This window comes from Centropristis striata, chromosome 19 (assembly GCF_030273125.1).
Source record: "Centropristis striata isolate RG_2023a ecotype Rhode Island chromosome 19, C.striata_1.0, whole genome shotgun sequence".
Classification (NCBI taxonomy): Eukaryota; Metazoa; Chordata; class Actinopteri; order Perciformes; family Serranidae; genus Centropristis; species Centropristis striata.
In genome coordinates this window covers 13211052-13231550 of record NC_081535.1, presented here as the reverse complement: position 1 = coordinate 13231550, position 20499 = coordinate 13211052, and the positions used below count along the sequence as shown (strand labels likewise).

Below are 20499 nucleotides of genomic sequence, written 5' to 3'. Positions count from 1 at the left end.
TGTGCTGGCAGAGGAGGAGTGAAGCTGGTGGGACTGAGTCTTCGGCTCTCTCTCTCTCCACACTAAATAATTTTAACACACGTTGCCATGAGTTCACATTCACAAAGTAAAAAGAAAAGTCTAAGTAAGTAATTTACTGTGTTTCTTTCAACTGTTCGTCTAAATGTATCTACAGCTTTCACCAAATTTTTCAACTATTTCCTTTGTCCTAATACTTTGTTTCATTTTTCATGCAAGTTTACTCAGTTCAACACCTACCCATCAGTGCCACTTAGTGGTAAACACATGCACCATGCAAGTCACTGTACTTCAACATTAAATGGTCATTCGGTTTAGTTCATTTAAAAGTAGAAACCTCACCTTAGTGAAAACTAATGATGATGATACGTGTCCCCTAAAGTAACATAACTTTATAACTGTTGGAACAATTGCTAAACTATTATCTTCTAGTGTCAAACACAGTGAAACCTTTAGCAATTCACATAAGAGAATAAATGCACAGTGATTCATACATGAGGAGGAGAAGCATCCTTCAAATGTGATTAATTGTGATTTATTTTTATTGTAAAAGAAAAAAGATTACATTACTTTCTTATTTCGTTGACTGGTAAAGAGGTTGGGTCATACATCTACAATTTAAAAAAAATAATAATTTAGGACTCTAAACTGCAGCCTCAGAATTTCTCCATGACAGGAACATTGAGCTTCCAAGCATGGACATAGGGAATATATATTAACAACTGTGAGAACTATGTTGGAGCACCATGGACACGATTTAATCCGTTGAAGTAATTTAAGAGATGCTGGTAGTTGGATTTTGTCACCTTTGGACAGAGCCAGGCAAGCTGTTGCCCTTACTTATGCTAAGCTACGCTACGCTAATTGCAAGTGAACAAGGCAATATACGACATTCAAAGCAAGTTGAACTCCTGCGATACAAAGTTTCACCCCTTCACTAGTGTAGAATGGATGTGAACAGGGGGCGAATATTAATTTTGTGTTCATTTTATGCATGTTTGCCTATGCCCTCATTAGTGATGGTCAGATGAATCTCCATTAACCTTTTTTATTATTATTTTCTGAGCACACTCAAGCACAATGGATTGTCATTTCTTGAGTCATGTTTTCTTTTTTCTTTCCTTTTTCTAACCAATAGTGCCATCTAGTGGGTTTAAATGGTCCATGAAGCTTCATTCATCGCTACCTCATACTGTACATGATGTACAAATATGTGCGTAGTGGTGATTTCCCAAAATCGTAACAGAAATTTGTATATGTATCCATAAAAGTGTCCAGATACACAGAAATTATTAATTGAAACCAAAAAGTTGTCACAGGTTGGTAAAGCAACCATATTTTGCATCAGGTTCTGAGGATGAATATATGGTTTCCATGTTAACTTAAATTGCTTTCCCGACCCGTAGCATTGTTGTGAAACTAAACAGCCACCTGCTGATTCATATTTTAGGTTGCACTGTTAGCTCTGTCCCCACTGTTGCTCATTTTTGGACAGTATGCTGTGGCATTGGCACCATTGGCATAGCTGCAAGCTTAGTTACAGCCTGTAGTTTCCTGTAGAGCCACTTTAAAACCTAAGAAAAGTAACCTAAAAGTGACTTTAGGATTCAACACAGGACATGAACACCAGTGTCCTGGGTGAAAGTCTATTTGAGCCATCAAACCCCTGTGACCTCCCCCTGCAGACTGATGTTTCGTATACTTTTCTACCAGCCCAGTGCTGCAGCTAAGGGGTGCTGAAAACCTTTCACATGAACGTCCCTGTGGTTTGCAGAAATGTACAATGCCAACATTTTTTTCTGGTGACTGATTAAACCAACAAGCAGTGATGTGTTAATTTGTGAGCTTTAGAGGTGCTGGTAGGCAGATTTTGTTACCTTTGGACAGAGCCAGGCTGGTTGTTTCCAGTCTGTAAGATTCTGGTGGTTGCTTAAATGACAGTGGTGTCAATTTTCTCATCTAACTCACAGAAAGAAAACAAATGAAAGTGTTTACCAAACTGCTGAACTCTTTTTTATATATAGTTTCAGAGGGTCCTTATATTAAGGCTGGTTGTTTTTTTGTTTTTTTTAATATCCTTTAATATAAATAAACAGGTCATTTTGATACTTGTATGTTGCCTCAGACTAAAAAAAAGAGCATCATTAGCGGCTGCAATAGAGAGATCCAGCTAAACTGAACTGACAGTAGTTGGGCCTTTTACCCAAATAAAAAAAAATCATGGCAGTAGTTCTTTCTGTCTGTGCCAACATAAAACAGTTCATAGAGGAGACTGGATCTTCTCTTGCCATCACTGCATGGCACTGTGCAGCAGCAGAGTAGCTCAGATGAAGAACAGAAAACAGGATTTATCCTTTGTATAAGTTAACACTTTTCTTAAGTTAATTGTGCAATCTCAACGCAGCAGTTTACATGAAGGTTTAAATGTGACATCTACACGGACCCATGAGCTGAGGAGGACATTAAATGCATCACACTCAGTAAGTGGATCTTTTCCTCTCTGAAATTGTTCTTTAGCTCTGTTCTTCGGTCCATTATAGGTGTGTGTGTGTGTGTGTGTGTGTGTGTGTGTGTGTGTGCGTGTGCGTGCGCAGAGTGGACCCAGTAACCTGCAGGTGGTGCATCCAGTCAAGAATCAACACCTACTGAGAATGTTTTTGGGTCAGGAGTCTCAGGAAAGAGTCTGGGATATTTGTTGGAATAATTCAACATACATAGCTAATCTTTTTATTTTTTGCAGGAACTTTAATTTGCATAAATTGTTTCAGTGTGTAAGTAAATGTTATATGGCAGGAGTTAGATATTAAAAACATCATCTTGCTTTTATTCTATACTGAAAGAAAGAAAGAAAGAAAAAAAGAAAGAAAGAAAGAAAGAAAGAAAGAAAGAAAGAAAGAAAGAAAGGTAAAAAATAAAATGAGGTTTAACCCTTCCTCACACATTATGTAAATGTGAGCAGCCCATGTGGCTGCAGGTGAAGTACCTCTGGCTTCAGATGCATGGATGTGTGTTTTACAGTGCACTGTGTGCGCTCTGCTCTCGGTCCTGTAGCTGCAGCACAATGGAGACGCTGTGTTTCTAAAAATCACACGCTGCTGTCGAGGAACTTTTATTTGCGCTTTTTATTCCTCTTCCTCCAATAAGTTAACAGCTTTACCTCTTAGATTTGACCATTAGTAATGGAAGTCGCTCCAGCGTTTCTGTTGCTGCTGTGTGGTCTGCGCGTTTCTCTGGCGGCTGACTGGGACTTAGTGGACACTAATTTTACCTACCTCGGTGATGTAATCGACTACAAGGATCCCTGTAAAGCTGGTACAGTGAACTTTGCCTCCTTTATGAATTTATTGATCTTTTGCATGTCCTTTAGCAGTATATATGTATGTGTATGTTGGCCAGTATCCAAAGCCCCCTAGGTGCTATAAGTCAAGTTCAATGTAGCTCCTAATTGCATGCAGACTAATAGAAATGGGCTAAAAATGCAAAGCAATAGCAGTAATAATAGTAATATTAATAGCCCCATATTTTCATCTTAATGGTAACAATTAAGTGGTAGTCTGCCTGAGATGCTGCTGCAACAGCACTAATACCTTTACAGTCAAACTTATATTTTTATTCCGTGCTGTATTTGGAGATGTTTGTAACACTATATTTACTTGTTCTTTTTTCTGTTTACATTTTGGTTTACTAGTCAAGTTAAAAAAGGTTTATTGTAATCCTCATGGGGACAAATCATCTAAACGCAACAGCTCTCAAGTCACGTTCAAGTTCTATAGTGGTGGCCGAAGAGATGCCACACTATGAAATACAAATTAAAGTCCTGTAATTCTAATTGAACGTAAGTGCAAAAACAGTGGCCCCAAAATGTACACAGGTTTCATCAACAAACGTTGTTTTTGTCATATTATATTATATAATGTTATATTATATGATATTATATTATATTATATTATATTATATTATACTAATACTAATGCATTCTATCTTTTTTCTAAATCTTTTATTTACTTGAGGTGAAGATCGTTTTAAATACTCAGTCACCCTTTATGTTGGAATAATTTTGTTTTCAGACACAATCGTCTGTTAATTGTGGTTTCATTTTCATTGTGATATGTTTGGAAGAGATGCATTAATACAGTTTTGAGAAGATACTGTCTATTTTTGTTTCTGTCAATAATAAATCACAATTTTACAATAATTTCATGGAAAAAATATTGTATTCCAACTGTATAGGCGACCGTGTATGTGTTTAATTTACAACATAACATATTTAATGAAATAATGAGAAAGATATTGGTAATTAAAGAGCTGCAATAACTACAGCTGTCAAATCAGCCAACCAAGTCAAGATTGTATTAAAAACATCATCTAGTGTAAAAAAAGAAACAGATTGTATTGATAATAGCTTCGCAGGTATACAGGGCACTGGTCGTGTTTCAATAATAACTAATGAATTAAAAGTCAAATATAAATTAACTGTCCTGAAGCTGCCACCGTGTCTCTGATGCAGTAAAACCATCTGCAGCGCCTTTACAATGAGCCTTCTTCAGTGTTAAAGAATGTACAACTCTTTTTCCCGTCATCGTACACACCAAACAATTACTTCGGTTATTCGGGGCCCTCCAGCTGGTTGGGGTCCCTTTTTCACTTGTGACTTCTGAAATGTCCAAAACACCCCTCTTCTTCTGCGAGGCAGTTGCCTGGAGACTAGAGGTCATTGAGGCCGTGCCAGCGCAGCCCTCGGCTGGACGCCGGTGAAATCCCTCTGGCTTCAGGGCATGGGGTGCACACTGCAGGGGTGACAGTCATTTACAGTCACCCTTTGCATGAGTGAATTCACTTCAAAGGCCGACACAGGGCCCGCTATGTCTTTTCATTTGGACTTTCAAAGGTTGTTACATCACACGGCTAAATGAGCTGTTCTGCTCCACTAGTACAACATGAGATCCTGATTTATACAGGAGGTCTTACTGATGGAAACAAAACGTTAATCCTGTAAAGGGGACAGAAAACATGGTCCACAATGTGCGATGTTTTAAAGCATTTAGATTCACCGCTCAGTGTCGTCTTTGTTCATGACTGGAGCCAGAAAAGCTCAATTTGGGCTTCAGAATGAGCTTTTGAGAGTTTAATGTCTTGTGGTTTGACTTTTTATCTCAAAGAAGAAGTTTAAAGGTTTTCCCACTCACTGCAACACATTTTGTTGGAGCCAACAACCCAACTTTAGTCCAATTTTCTGTCCAAGACAATCAGTCCTGCTTTAGTCATGTTTAATTCTTATGATTGCTCTTCTTGTCACCCAATCTTCCGCTGCTGAGGTTGAATTATCTAAAAAAGGAACCATCTTTTTCAGTACATTCTGAGTTGCTTCTCAAGCTATTATTATTATAACTATATCATCTTCTAGATATCTTTAGAAATAGATGTGTTTTGTGTGTAAAATATTTATCTTATATCAGATAAACTATCTGTCCTTAAGAAAAAGTGACAGTGATACACATGTTGCTAAAAAAAAAACCCACAGCAAATTAGTGGTTACATTATATAGTAATAACATTTTTAAAATCTCAGTTTGGTGCAAGATGGAAAAATCAGTCATGATTGTGAGTCTTTTCTCTTACTGATAGGCCATATTTGGCATTTTATGTAAGGGTTCATTTGCAGAAGCAGATATCTGTTTTATTTGTTTGTGTGCATGAGTGTGCGCATGCTTATGTGTGTGTGTGTGTGTGTGTGTGTGTGTGTGTGTGTGTGAGAGAGAGAGAGAGAGAGAGAGAGAGAGAGTCAATCAAACTTGTTCTTAGGGTGTCTTAGGGAGACAAAATAAGCTCTTTCTTTTGTAATTTTCAGAAATCATGTTTTTCGTGCTCTCAAGGAAATATCGATCAAACTGCTGTATTTGTTTTAAGAATGTCTCTTATTTGTTTTTGCAAATGAACTCCTGACGCTGACATTGTGTTGTTAAACATGACCAAGAATAACTCTGGGCTTCGTACAAAAGATAAGAATAATGTTTGGGAACTCCATGCAGCTAAACACACAAAACAAACACACAGTGATCCTGGAGTTCACGACTGATTCAGTTTAGGAGACAATGTGTTTCCTCATTCAACAGGTAGAGAAATATGTTTAGTGCATTTATTAAAGTGTTAAAAATGCAGTCCTTCACCTTATCACTCCTAGGTTAATGAGTTGCTGAGCATAACTATGAAAACTATGATTTGACACAATTCTCTTCAATATAATATAGGGTGGATTCGCCCCTCAAGGTTTGGCTGGTTTATTTCCTGCTTAAAGTAAATATAGTCATTAAAACCTTTACTATTTGTCTACAATGGGTGTCATGTGACTGAAATGACATAAAATATTTTTAAATAAAAAAAAATATAACAAAGTCAAAATTGCAAAAAGTGTCCCACATTACCTGAATGCACCCTATCTTAAAATATAAATATATATACAATAATTTCTATAGAAATGCTGGTTTGTACTGAAGGTTACCAGTAGAGCAGCTAACTGCAGCATCGAGTGGTCACAGTCCTGTAAAGCACTCAGTTCACATCTTCATTCTTTAATGACACAGTAGCTGGACAGTCGTCCAATATGTTTCACTTTGTGTGCTCAGGAGGAGTGTTTGCTGATCAAACAGACACATGGAGTCCCGTTCAGGCCTCTTTTCAGGACAGAGATAAACACTTACAGACACAGTAAAGCATGCAGTGAGCTTTAGTGCATGTTTGCAGGAGAGAAAAAAATGGAAACTCACAGATACAGTTTAAAATTCAGTTCAGACTGGTTTTGTCTGTACAGAGCAATTCATTTAAGCAGGTTTCAGGTTTACAGTTTTAAGCAGTAGGACTGTAGTTTTCCTCAGAGTTATCTTTCTACTTATCTGCTTTCTTGCCAAGCTTTGCATGAGAAGATCAATAGCACTCTTATGTCTGTTCATTAAATATGTAGTTACAGCCAGCAAATGGTTAGCTTAAAGTTTAGCATAAAGTCTGGAAACAGATACATGGCTCTGTCTGGAAAAAAAACCCTCTAATGCTCATTCATAACTTTTTCTAAAAAATGTATTAATTGTAGTACTACATGTTTGAAAACAAGTTTTTACACGTAACAATGTGATAACATATTAATAAATTAGCTTTTTCTTTTATCTTTAGGAGAGACACTACAGGCAAATATCTCTTTTTTTCTTGGACTGGTCATTTCCATTGCATAACATAACATGTCTTATTTCAGACTAGTGTCAAGGATGCATTTAGGTGTTTATTTGACTTCATTTGACTATTTGTGTCTGTAGATTTCTCCTAAATTTACCGTAACAAAGCATTAGATGATGCCTCATTTGCATACTTAAACTTAAAACTTAAGAAAACTTCCAATACAAAATAAGAATTGTTTTAATGTAATCAATCAGCTGGGGAAGTTTAATGGTAATATCTATTAGTTAATCTTTTTACCCTTTTCACCTGTATGTTTCCTCTATACAAAGCCAGACGAGCTGTTTCCCGCTGTTTCTAGTCTTTAAACTAAGCTAAGCTAAGTGGCATACTTTTAACATAAATGTATTGATTATTACAGCTTTATGTGTGTGTGTTGTGTATCTGTGTGTTCATCTGTTTGCCTCAGCTGCCTTTCTGGGAGATATCGCCCTCGATGAAGATGACCTCCGCATGTTCAGAGCATTCCACAGCAGCGATGGCTCACAGCACGCCGTCCAGACCAACAGCACAGACTCAGGTATCAAAGTACTTCCATGTTTGTTAATCTATGAATAATTCTGACGGACTGTTCAAATAAAGGGATGATGATCATTGCAGATGTTTTACAGTTAACAATTCCACTTCTAATGAGAGCGTCCGGAGGAAGAGAGCTGCAGACAGACTTCATCGTCGGAGGAGAGCCGCCACCTCCAGACCTGAGCGAGTGTGGCCGGACGGCATCATCCCGTATGTGATCAGTGGCAATTTCACTGGTGAGTTCTGAATGAAAACAGTAAATAATTCATATTTTCTAACAGGGGAGTTGTCTGCTATACACAGCCAGCATGTGGTCGTTTCCTTGTGTGGTTTTTGTAATTTCTTTCAGGCAGTCAGAGAGCCATTTTCCGTCAGGCCATGCGTCACTGGGAGAAACACACTTGTGTTACGTTCACTGAGAGGACGACTGAAGAAAGCTACATTGTTTTCACATACAGACCCTGTGGGTGAGTTAGGCCCTCATTTACCATTTTGTCATTTTTTTTGTTTAAGTTTTGTTTATTAATTGATTACCATATTTGCCTCAGCCTATAGGCCAGTCTCTCCAGGCAAACATACTGTTGTGTTTTAAATATGAATACAAATTATTTTTGTTTCTGCTGAGCAAGGCCTCCATTGATTGCCATTCATTTGAGTGTTTTATCTTTTTTTAGCTCTATGCTTTGCTTTTGCAACTTTACTGTTTTGGTTCACTCTCACTGTTCTCATTACAGTTATTTTGCCTTTTTTAATCTAAAAAGCTTTAAAAGAAGCACCAAATGGTTGACAGACAAAGCTAGACATGGTGGAGTATTTAGCAGTTAAGCTCAGTTTCCCTCAGGAAAAATTTTAAGAAAAACTAAAGGTAACAGAGTTTAAACTTGCATACATGGTGGTATGGTCCTTTAATATTCAGTGGCATCAGTGTTTGTTCTGTTGAGCTAAACAGTGTCGCTCCCTGCAGGTGTTGCTCATATGTGGGGAGGAGAGGTGGCGGCCCGCAGGCCATCTCTATAGGAAAAAACTGTGATAAGTTTGGCATCGTGGTGCATGAACTCGGCCACGTGATCGGCTTCTGGCACGAACACACGCGTCCGGACCGTGACGAGCATGTAAGCATCATCAGAGACAACATCCAGCCAGGTACTGACATGAAAAAGTATGAAAATGTGTGTGTGCGCACTGACGACCCAGACGTTTCTCCTTGTATTTAGTCTGCTGATTATCTGTGTATGAACAGGACAGGAGTATAACTTCCTGAAGATGGAGCCGGGCGAGGTTGACTCGCTTGGGGAGACGTACGACTTTGGCAGCATCATGCATTATGCAAGAAATACATTTTCCAGGTTGGAATTATGATGCTTTCTTATGTTTTTCTTTCCTAAAGTTAGTTTGGTGTTAAAGCGACTGCAAGGACTTTTACTTCGCAGGCGTACCTTGTTTTCAGCTCCACCCTGGTTCACATTAACAGGCCATTAAACAGCTCCACTGGGGCAGTTATTGGCTCAAGAGCCTCTCTGTTGAGCATTTGGTGATTCACTCTGTCCAGCCTGCCTGTATATTTTAACTGGCAACGTACGGTACAGTGCAGCAGTCTGCTGTTTTAACCAGGCCATCATCACCACCACCTTACTTCTGACAGTGACAGTGGTTAACCCGTAGAGGCCCACCACAGACACATTTTTGTCTTTTAGAGGGGGGGACAGGAAACTATAAGGGTTAGGTAAAAGGTCAACGTAAAAGTAGACCATCTGAAGGCTGTGAATCTAAAGGTTAATTTGAGATGCAGCTCAGCACTGTGTGAATAGTTTTTCTGGTCATAAATCTGGAATAATAGTTTTTGCTAGATGCCCATTCAAATGTTGAAAGTAGATATGGTATAAGGGCTTACAACATTATGATTGAAGTATATGATGCCCATACATTTTGTTTAGGTAACATTTATGTTTGGTTAAAAAAAATTAACAATTTTTGGCCACTCAAAATAGAACAAAATGTTAAAAAATCCCACATTAAGACACAGAGACCTTGAGGAACACCATAGAAGAATCCATGCTGTGATTTGGTATCAAAACCTTTTGACATTTTTGGGGATTTCAGCGAGCACTTCTGTTGTGTAAACTGCTTAATGTTAATTTATCTAGAAAAGCCATACATGCTCTGTATGGCTAAAGTTTCATGATTATCCTTAAGGTCCCAGCAGATCTCATGACAACGAAATGCTGCTATGGGGACTAACATTTTGATATATTTAATACAGTTTGGCTCATTGAATCCAAAAGAGTCTCAGCTTTCCAGTGATACCTCATTTATGCAATTCCAACACTCAGGAACACTAAGGAACCCCAGTATGCAGAAATGTTCAAATAAAATCGGGAAAAAAATAACACATTACATCAGTAAAACTGTATGATTTTTGCCCCAAACTGCATGGGGTTGGCATACAGTTGTCTGTAAAGGCCATGGAGACGTGTGTGTGTAAACAAAGAGCCCATTTTCATTTCATACCTTGAGTTCGGAGGTCAGGGGACCTCTGTGAAAATGACCATGCAAGTTTTAACCTTATTTAGCTCAGTAACAAGTAACAAGTTCTGATTTGTTACTGTAGCTGTCCAGTATTTATTTACAGGGTATTTGCTCATTTGATCCTACCTGCCACTGCTGCAGTACTCAGCTGAGCTACTACACTGATCTGATGTTTGTCCCTTCATTCAGCTCTGCTAAACAAGCACCAAACCTCAGGGGATTTGATCCTTTATTGTCACAGAAATGGTTTCACACTAGTCTCCTTTTCATTTCAGTCTCGTGCATGTTGTTGCCCCGTTGCTTTTCTCTGTGCTTTGGTTTTTTACCTCCATCGCCGCTTTGCTGGTCTGGGTCATGGAAGTGAGCCAAGCTAAATAAAGGCCTGGCAGTTCAGGCTTTGTTGAACAATTTGGGCTGGAGTGGCCTTTTTCTCTGGCATTCAGGAGCGGGCTCCACTGAGCCGGCTGGCACCGTCGAAAGGCCCCATTCAGAGTGCTCTGTTTGCACATGCCTGTCATTCATGGGTGCATCACCATGGGAACTGTGCAAGAGTGGGCTCCAAACCCAGTGAGAGATTATCAGAATCAATAAAGTATCAAGGTGTTGAACAGGAGTCTGATCAGGAAAAAATCACTCTCGAAAAAACATTTCATGCACGTCAAAATGTTTTCCCTCATCAGGCATCATGTGTTGTAAATTAACGTTTTATCTTCTCTTAACTGCTCACATTTGCGGTTTGTCTGAAACAGAGGCGTCTTCTTAGACACCATCTTGCCCCGTTATGACATCAATGGAGTCAGGCCACCTATTGGACAGAGGACAAGGCTTAGCAAAGGGGACATTGCACAAGCCCGCAAACTCTACAAGTGTGCAAGTGAGCTGCATTACATATGTAGAAACATATAATCACCCAAATGATAAGACCTTCATTTTAGACTTTCATTATTTTTAAAGCTAAATCGATATTACAAAACATGACTGAATGTGCATTTTAATGTTATTTCTGTGGTCTAGTGTATATAACTGTGTGCATGCTGTGGCGTGTGATTGTTTAAGGGTGTGGGGACAGTCTGCAGGAAAGTACCGGAAACTTTTCTTCTCCTGGTTTTCCGAATGGCTACACAGCATACGCTCACTGTGTGTGGAGGATTTCTGTCACTCCTGGAGAGAAGGTGAGTTATGACTAATAAGTGGAAGCATTAATTCAATCAGGGGTTAGATAATTGACCAAAATTCTAAAAAAAAAAAAAAAAAAAAATGTAAACAATAACTGCCAGTATTTACTCATATCCCAATGTTCAGTTAATTAACTGTCTCAATCACAAATGTGATCTACTCCGCACTCTGAAATTACAATTAATTATTACATACAGTAGTGATATTATGCACAGATTCTCAAGGCCAATGTGACTTGGAAAAGGAGGGAAGGACAGAGGGACATTCATATGGTTGCAATCTGCAACCTCACCACTAGATGCCACTAAATCCTGCAAAATGCTCCTTTAAATCTTGGCATTTTTCTTATAACAATCTGCCCTCCATGTGTGTCCTCTGTCTCTTAGATTGTTCTGAATTTTACTGGTATGGACCTCTTCAGGAGTCACTTGTGTTGGTATGACCACGTGGAGGTCCGAGACGGGTTCTGGAGAAAAGCTCCTCTGAAAGGTTTTCAACTGTGATTTATATCAAACCTCCTCTCTCTGCTGAGTATCATCCATAAACCTGTCATTAACTGGATGCAGTGTCATTCCTGTCATATTAAGCAGTGAAGTATTATTTCTTTCATGTACTTTGGCAGGTCGTTTTTGTGGAGACACACTTCCAGAGCCGATCATTTCAACCGAGAGTCGACTGTGGATTGAATTCAGAAGCAGCAGCAGCTGGGTGGGAAAAGGCTTTTCAGCAGTCTATGAAGGTACAACACTGACTGGGTTTTAATATGCACTTTTCATTCGCTACATGTGGACAATCAGCAATTAAAGCTTTTTTCAGTTTTTCCAGGTTTTACATTTCTTTAATGTAGACAACTGAATGTAGAAATATAGAAAGCTAATCTCTGGATGAAACAAATCACTTCTCACCTCCTGTGCAGCCATCTGTGGGGGAGAGGTGAAGCGGGACAGCGGCCACATCCAATCCCCCAATTATCCCGATGACTACCAGTCCAACAAAGTGTGTGTGTGGAAACTCACAGTAGAAGAGAGTTTCAATGTTGGCCTCTCCTTTCAGTCATTTGAGGTAAAAATTACTCGTTTACATATTAAGAAAACAAGGATCATCTGCTCTAATGTCTCTTTGCACACTTCACTGTCCTCACTTCCACTGCAGATTGAGAGACATGACAGCTGTGCCTATGACTACGTGGAAGTGAGGGATGGCAGCTCAGACAGCAGCCCGCTGCTCGGCCGTTTCTGCGGCTACGACAAACCAGACGACATCAAAAGCACCTCCAACCAGCTCTGGCTGAAGTTTGTATCCGACGGCTCGGTCAACAAAGCTGGGTTTTCAGCCAACTTCTTTAAAGGTCTGAAAGTCATTTCAATTATAACCTGCCAGGAATTTAAGACCTTTCTGGTTTTATTCTGTCAATTTTTTCTCTTTGCCAGAGATGGACGAGTGCTCCAGACCTGACAACGGTCACTGCGAGCAGCGCTGTCTGAACACGCTGGGCAGCTACAGATGTGCCTGTGACCCCGGGTACGAGCTGGCAGCCGACAGACGCAGCTGTGAGAGTGAGTGTAGAGCACAACACCACACAGTTATGCTCAGTTCACACTACACAACTTTTGCTGTGATTTTACACACACCAAGGGCTTTTGGAGCTGCCTGACAAAAAAAACCCCAGATCAGTTGCAAATTAGTGTTGGCTCAGAGCTTGCAAATTGGTGGGTGAGCTCTATGTGTGAACTGTTAAAAAGATGCCACACCAGGCTTGCATTGCAGACACATTCCAAATATCTAGAAGGCTAAATATCTGGACACAAGTTGAGGGGAAACCTGGTGGAGGGGGCACCTTTAACAATAGGAACTCTGGTGTATGTTGATAAAGATGCACCAGAGTTGTTGCTGTTGTCCCAGGCTACCTCTAGCCAGATGAAACAGCCTATAAATAGTATGGACACACAAACAGGTCAGTTTATGAACACGTGTGCCAAAGACTACATCAACAAGCAATACTACACTGCAAAAAAAAGAAAAGTTGGGTGAACTCAAAATTTCAAGGCAACAAACTTCGATAAAATTTGAAGTTGGACAATTAAACTAGATATTTTTAAGTTTTGTTTTTGAGTTTGCACAACTCTGAATTCAGATTTTTGTCAACTCAACTGTAAATTGTACTAACTTATAATTTTACATTGTAATAACTTTTAATCCTTACTTCTGCTAACTTCTGCAATGTGCTTAATTTGGCACGATTGTAACGCCGCTATGAAATGTCAGCTAATGTTGCGACCACAATTTTGAGTTAGCATTGATATGCTAATGGCTACTCTTGTAGCTGTAACAAACAGGGCCGCTGGCATCAGTTAGCCGCTAGCATCAGTTAGCCGCTAGCATCAGTTAGCCGCTGGCTTTCACTAATGACCGAATTTCACCGCTTTCCCGCATTTCAAAACAGAGAAAAAGAGTTTGCAGAATTGTCCCTTGATGTGAAACCCCACTTAAAGATATAAGTAACAACTCACAAACTTTTTTTTTTAGCATACAACTGGCTTCCTTTGTTGTGCTAACTTACATAATTGCCCTGAATGTCAATAATTTATATTTCCAAGTTTTACCAACTTAAATCCCTGTTTTAGTCCAAAAAACACACATTGGCTTTTTTGCAGTGTACAGGGAAAAAATCCTGTCTCACACAAGGTGTGACATCATATCCTGTGTCACTTCTTGCATGCAGCTTTAGTCACTTCTTCCAGACGTTTACCATAACATATTCCTGGGGAAACATCTTTTAGTGCACAACCCCCTTGTAGTGGCAATTTCCAGGAAGGTGTTTAAACTTCAGTGGTAAGAACTGATCTGTTATTATTTCTGATGCGTGTCCACTGTTCCAAAACATGAAATGAATCATTGGTTACTCATGGATCCGTTGCTTTGATTTTCATTTAATTCAGTAATCCAAAAAATCCAAGAACTTGCTCCCCACCACCTGTGTATCCTGACCTATATAAAAACAAAACTCCACCCATAACCAAAATATTTGCTGTTTATATATAAACAATAAAAAAAATTTGTCTAAAAAAGTAGATACTTGTTTGTTTTTTAATTTTTTTCATTATACAATTGACAATCTGATTCCAAGAATTAAATTAAATTAACAGAACATTTATGTTCTTACAAATTAAAGAACCATGATAAAAATGGCTTTTACGCCTCTGTTGCCATTAGAGGTGGGGGGAAAAATCAATACAGCATAGTATTGCAATATTTTGCGTGGCAATATTATATCGATTCATCGTATCCATATTTAGCGTTTCAGCGGCTGTCACTATTTTCGTAGTTGTTGTTTTTTTCCGGAGGCTGTAGCTGGCTCACTTTTAGGAATATACTGGAGATACTCCTATCTTATGAAACTAGAAGATAGGCAACATCGTGCCACCGTTCATCAGGATATCATGTTGGGAAATGGTTGAAATAACGTTGCAAAGTTAGGCTTTTTTATGTTCCATTCAAAAAAATCCAGAGCAGTGAAGTAGAAGACTGAAGTGAGATGAACAGACTGAGAATTTTCTTTTACTTGACAAAACAATTCTTGATTGGATTTAATTTTGTGGACACAAAATTCAGTTGCAAATTGTATGTCAATACTCATCATATTGCTTAAAAATGCAAAATGCTTAAAATCGCAATTATATCATATCACCATTCAAGTATTGGGATAAAATTGTATTGAATGGCCTCTGGGGATTCCCACCTCTAGTTGCCATTAAGTCATGTAGTGAGAAAACCACAAAGACTTCAAGATTACTCGGAGCAATGTGTGGTATCAATCTCATATAACACTCAAGCAAATGAGTAGTCCCAAAAAGTGATATTTTCCATTAACCTCCACCCCTCAGCAACCTGAAGCCTCTTTTGCCCAGCTGAGATGATTCCCTGCTTTTATAATGTTCACCACTAGAGGGCACTGCTCCCTTGCTGTAACTTCTTTTTGAACCTTGACAGTCCAATACAGCACTGATTTGATTCATCTAAATGGAACAAACAGAAATCATTGTTCCTGTCAGTACAACTTACTGCATTCCTTGATTTATATTTGCATTCATACATTTTTATTGAATATTCTGCAGCCTTTTGATTTGCAGGCTGTCCTTATTGATTCCATCCAGTGCCACTATTTCCTATTTCACATTCGTCATTATGTAACAGCCTGTAAGTTAAGACACAATCTTTCTCTGCAGTTAAATTATTAAATAATGGCTGCACAAATTCACACAAATTGGTGAATTATGTTATGCAAGTGTTTTCCTCCTACACTTCTACCACTTAAATCAGTATTTTCTCCCACCAGCAGCTGCCTGTGGCGGGTTCATCACCAAGTTGAATGGCTCCCTCACCACTCCCGGGTGGCCCAAAGAATACCCTCCTAACAAGAACTGCGTGTGGCAGCTGGTGGCACCCATTCAGTATCGCATCACTCTGGTCTTCGATGTGTTTGAGACTGAAGGGAATGATGTAAGTTAATGAAAGTGATATATTTCTGATCAGAGACAACATATTGTAATCTTTCTGCAGATATTTAATCAGATAACCTACTCAAATCATGATCATTTTACATTTCTTTGTCCTCTGTAGTAAGTAAAATGTTCTAGTGTTTACCATCAGGTGTGTAAATATGATTATGTGGAGGTGCGCAGTGGGTTGAGTTCAGACTCAGAGCTTCATGGGAAGTTCTGTGGAGCAGAGAAACCTGAGGTCATCACTTCCCTACAAAACAACATGAGGATCGAGTTCAAATCTGACAACACCGTCGCCAAGAGGGGCTTCAAGGCTCATTTCTTCTCTGGTAGGTCATGAAGAGGGAAATATTCGGGAAGTATTGAGGAAACATTGTGTAATGTCCAGTTCTGAGTCTGAGTAACAAGGTCAAAACCATTATTCACTTGAATAACAATGCATCCATCTGTTTTACATTTCTGACAAGAGAATGAAGTCAGTGTAGTTCGACTCTCTGTGAAGCTCAGGTTTAATAAATGAATGATCAAGAATGAAGGCAGTGTAGTTGTGGTGTCCTATGCAGTTCCTAAAAAATAATGAATAGACCCATAGAAAAATAAAACCATTCGACCATCACCCACTAGAAGTGTGTGATGGTGTTTGTGTTTCTTCTTATTATGTTGTGTTTAGGGCATTTCATTGTGTCACACTTTGGGAGCTAAACTATGAAAATAGCGGACAAAACAGCAAAAAAAAAAAAAAAATGCAACTATAGCCAGACGAAACACCAAGCAGACATCGCCTAGTCCAAAACCACAGTAAATTTGGGGTTTGGATTTTTTTAACTGGTTTGGTAGGGCCAAATTTGAATGTTGTGTTTACAAACAGTAAGTGACAATTCCTGCATAGTATGCCTTTAATTTAACATTCAAAACCCCCCTCACATTTTTTATTATTCATGTTTATTCTTATTCTAAAATGGCAACAGTTTGGCTAGTGTTTGTATTTGTTTCTAATAAGTATTGTGGAGAATATATTATTGCAAAAAATGTTACTCAATGCCAAATCAGCTCAATTAAATCTATATTCTGCTTAATCAAAGCCGATGGCTGTAGAATTAATAATATATTTTGTCCTATTAATTTCTGACTGGATTACTATTCTTGCAGTTACAAAAAAACCCTGTTCATGGCCCATCTAAAAATCCACAGAGGACCATCTCATTTCCTGAATGCCGAATCACCAACTCACATTGTTATTTATTCACTGGTGACAGGACCAAACCGCATGCAAACTCAAATTGTCGATACATTTGACAACCCTTCATTTTATTCTGTGGACAAGAAGAATTAAGCTTGTCAAAAATATTAACACATGGCTCAAACCCAAGAGATGTTCTGCTGCGAGATGACCCAGGGCTGTGGCTCTGGGTGTCTCATACTGCAGATTCTTCCTCCTAACACAGAAGGCCTTTGTGTCTGCACTCAGCAGCAGATCTCGGCCTAAAATGTTAACTCAATATGTCCTGCAAGTTTTCTGCAGCCTATTGTGACGGATTCACATGTTGTGCAAAATGATTTAAATTCTTTAAATGTCTCAACAGATATAGACGAGTGCTCCAAAGAAAACGGAGGCTGCCAGCATGAATGTGTGAACACCTTCGGGAGCTACAGCTGTCAGTGTCGCAGCGGCTTCATGCTGCATGATAATAAACACGACTGCAAGGAAGGTACAGTAGGTGTATCTGCTGTCCACTCGTGTTTGATTTAAAGGGCCAGTTCACACAAATTACAGAAAGTCGGGATAATACTAGCTATTTAGATATGAGTGTTGAGAGGTTGTGGATTTTCTCAGTGTGGATGATTTTCTTAGGAACTACTTATTATAACTCTTTATGAAGGCCTATTCAAGGAAAAACCCAAGAGGACTCTTGTGCTGAAAAGGAGGAAATGATGTTACCACTCAGTGATGCAGCTTTGTTTTGTTCTGATATGTTATTATGTTATTTTTCCTTTCTTTTCCAGCGGGCTGTGACCATGCTGTGACCACTGTGTCAGGCACAATCAGCAGCCCCAACTGGCCTAATAAGTATCCCAGCAAGAAGGCCTGCACCTGGTCTCTGTCCACAACCCCGGGCCATCGTATCAAACTTGTATGTTTATGTTTTGGTTTGTTTTTTGGCAGCAACAACCTCTTTGTCTGATAAGTGAACCCAATGCAGAAATGCCTTAAGCAGGGGGCGACTCCACAGTAAACACTTTCCTAAGGAGTTCATGGTCTTTATAACTAGTTTCAAGTTTTCTGCAAATACAGTTTAATGTTTATGGTTTGTTTATGAATCATTCCAACATTTTAGTGTTTGCATTGCATTGACAGCCAAAATGCATAACTAGGGACTCAAATGAGTCGTCCACAATGGTTGATGTCCACTTCATACTACTGCATCTCAATAAATTAGAATATCATAGAAAAGTTTATTTATGTCAATAATTCAATTCAAAAAGTGGAAATAACACATAAAGATCCATGACACACAGAATGAAACATTTCATGTCTTCATTTATTTAATTTCTTCTAATTATAATGTTTACATTTAATGAACACCTACAATTCAGTGTGTAAAAAATGTTTTATATTAAAAAAGACCAATTTAAAAAAGTATGTTTAATATGGAAATGTTGGCCTCTGAAAAGTATGTCCATCTATATGCACTCAAGACTTGGTTGGGGCTATTTGACTTGAACTACTGGAAATTTACTTTTCCACGACATTCTAATGTATTGAGATGCGCCTGTATATACAGTCTATTGTCATGGCCCAAATTAAAGATTTGAAATGCCACTTATCCAGGTAGTTTTTAATAACTTTAAAAAAAACGTCTTGTAGGTTTTCAATGAGATCGACATGGAGGCTCATCTGGAGTGCGCTTACGACCATCTGGAGATCTACGATGGGCGAGACGCACGTGCCATGAGTCTCGGACGCTTCTGTGGCACCAAAAAGCCCTCTCCAGTCATCACCAGTGGCAACAAAATGTTCCTGCGTTTTTTCTCTGACAACTCAGTGCAGAAGAGAGGCTTTGAGGCTTCATACAGAGCAGGTGGGCGAAACAACAATACGTTTTCTACCCTCAAAAAAGCCTGGAAAATGAGCAAAATGGCACTTTGGAGAAAGAATAGAATACCATAAATGTGACATTTCAACTATGGGTTTGTTTTCTGCCGTGTTTAGAAAGCTGCATTCTTTCCTCACTTTTACGAGTTCCTCTTTTTTGACCCTCTAATTTTGTGGTTGTGAATTCCCAGAATGTGGAGGAAGCCTGAAAGCCGAGGTCAAGACAAAAGATCTCTACTCTCATGCCCAGTTTGGAGATAACAACTACCCCGGCGGCTCCGATTGTCTGTGGGTGGTCTCTGCTGAAAAAGGTTACGGAGTGGAGATCATCTTCCAAGTGTTTGAGATCGAGGAGGAGGCAGACTGCGGGTATGATTACGTTGAGCTGTATGACGGTGCTGACATCAAGTCTCCAAGGCTGGGACGATATTGTGGACTTGGGGTAAGGCTAAAAATATCAGTCTTGTGTTGTAAACACTGTTTAAATGATTCTACAAAAACTCTTTTTGTCATTTTCTTTCCCTCAGGCTCCAGAAGAAGTCTACTCAGCCGGAGACGCCATCGTTTTAAAGTTTCACTCAGATGACAGCATCAATAAAAAAGGCTTTCATGTACGCTATACAAGCACAAAGTTCCAGGACACGTTACACGCAAGCAAGTGACTCTCTGCAACTAAATCAAACCTAAATGGAGACTTCACCCCTAGCATTTGGTCGGACACACCCATCTCCAGACGGGGAGTGAATGCACGGATTGATACCACAAACACCAACCCGCATACTTTACATTCGCATCTGTTAGACAGAGTGAAGCCATGCAGACAAATTGCATCTTTGCTCTTCCTCATTATATAGCTGGTATAGGATGAAAGGCGAGGACTAGTTTGCAGTGATTATTTTGAGTAAATTCAGTGAGACCGTCTGTAATGAGCTGATCACGTCATAGCACTGTATTGAGATATAAAATGTATATATTGTGATATAGTTTTATTGTTTTTTTAAATCATAATATCAACTGTGTCACTTTTTACTGTCTGGGGTTGAAAGTTCACTTCTAATGAATGTAATGCACTTTGTTGTATTATCTCTCTCGACAAATGCACATAATATTAACAATAATGAGTATGAAGGATGAAAATCTTTTGAAAACTGTTGTTTTTCCTGGCCTGCCTTTGATTTGTGTTCTAGAAGTGACAGTGTTTCCGTCTTTGTCCATCTAATGCAGGGATGGGCAACTAGAGGTCCGGGGGCCGCATATGGCCCGCACCCTCACTCGAAGTGGCCCTTAGTACAACTACATGCATTTAAGCATGAAATCTTAAAAGTGCTGTGTAGAAATGCACAAAATTACTTCTTGCAATTAATGTTGGTCTGCTGTTCTTGCACTGAAAAAAAAGAAATAACAGTAAGTGGTTATTTTTTATTTGCTTCAAACCTTTTGT

At 39.0% G+C, this 20499-nt stretch overlaps 1 protein-coding gene across 2 annotated transcripts; it reads left to right on the top strand.

The window, feature by feature from the left end:
• The first annotated feature begins 2900 nt into the window (after nt 1-2900).
• LOC131992262 (bone morphogenetic protein 1-like) lies at nt 2901-20172 on the top strand. 2 transcript variants are annotated; one of them, XM_059357769.1, is made up of 20 exons: nt 2901-3330; nt 7651-7761; nt 7853-7996; nt 8110-8227; nt 8725-8903; nt 9001-9106; nt 11036-11160; nt 11343-11458; nt 11849-11951; nt 12085-12201; nt 12379-12524; nt 12615-12810; nt 12893-13018; nt 15802-15962; nt 16113-16293; nt 17548-17673; nt 17969-18096; nt 18831-19044; nt 19250-19500; nt 19586-20172. In XM_059357769.1, exons 1-20 carry the CDS (start codon nt 3198-3200, stop codon nt 19718-19720), a joined length of 2916 nt encoding a protein of 971 aa, XP_059213752.1. In that variant the 5' UTR covers nt 2901-3197; the 3' UTR covers nt 19721-20172. The 2 variants fall into 2 exon arrangements, with proteins under 2 accessions (XP_059213752.1, XP_059213751.1); XM_059357768.1 differs by having other exon boundaries at nt 2902-3330; nt 15799-15962; nt 19586-20171.
• Nucleotides 20173-20499: the final 327 nt, after the last annotated feature.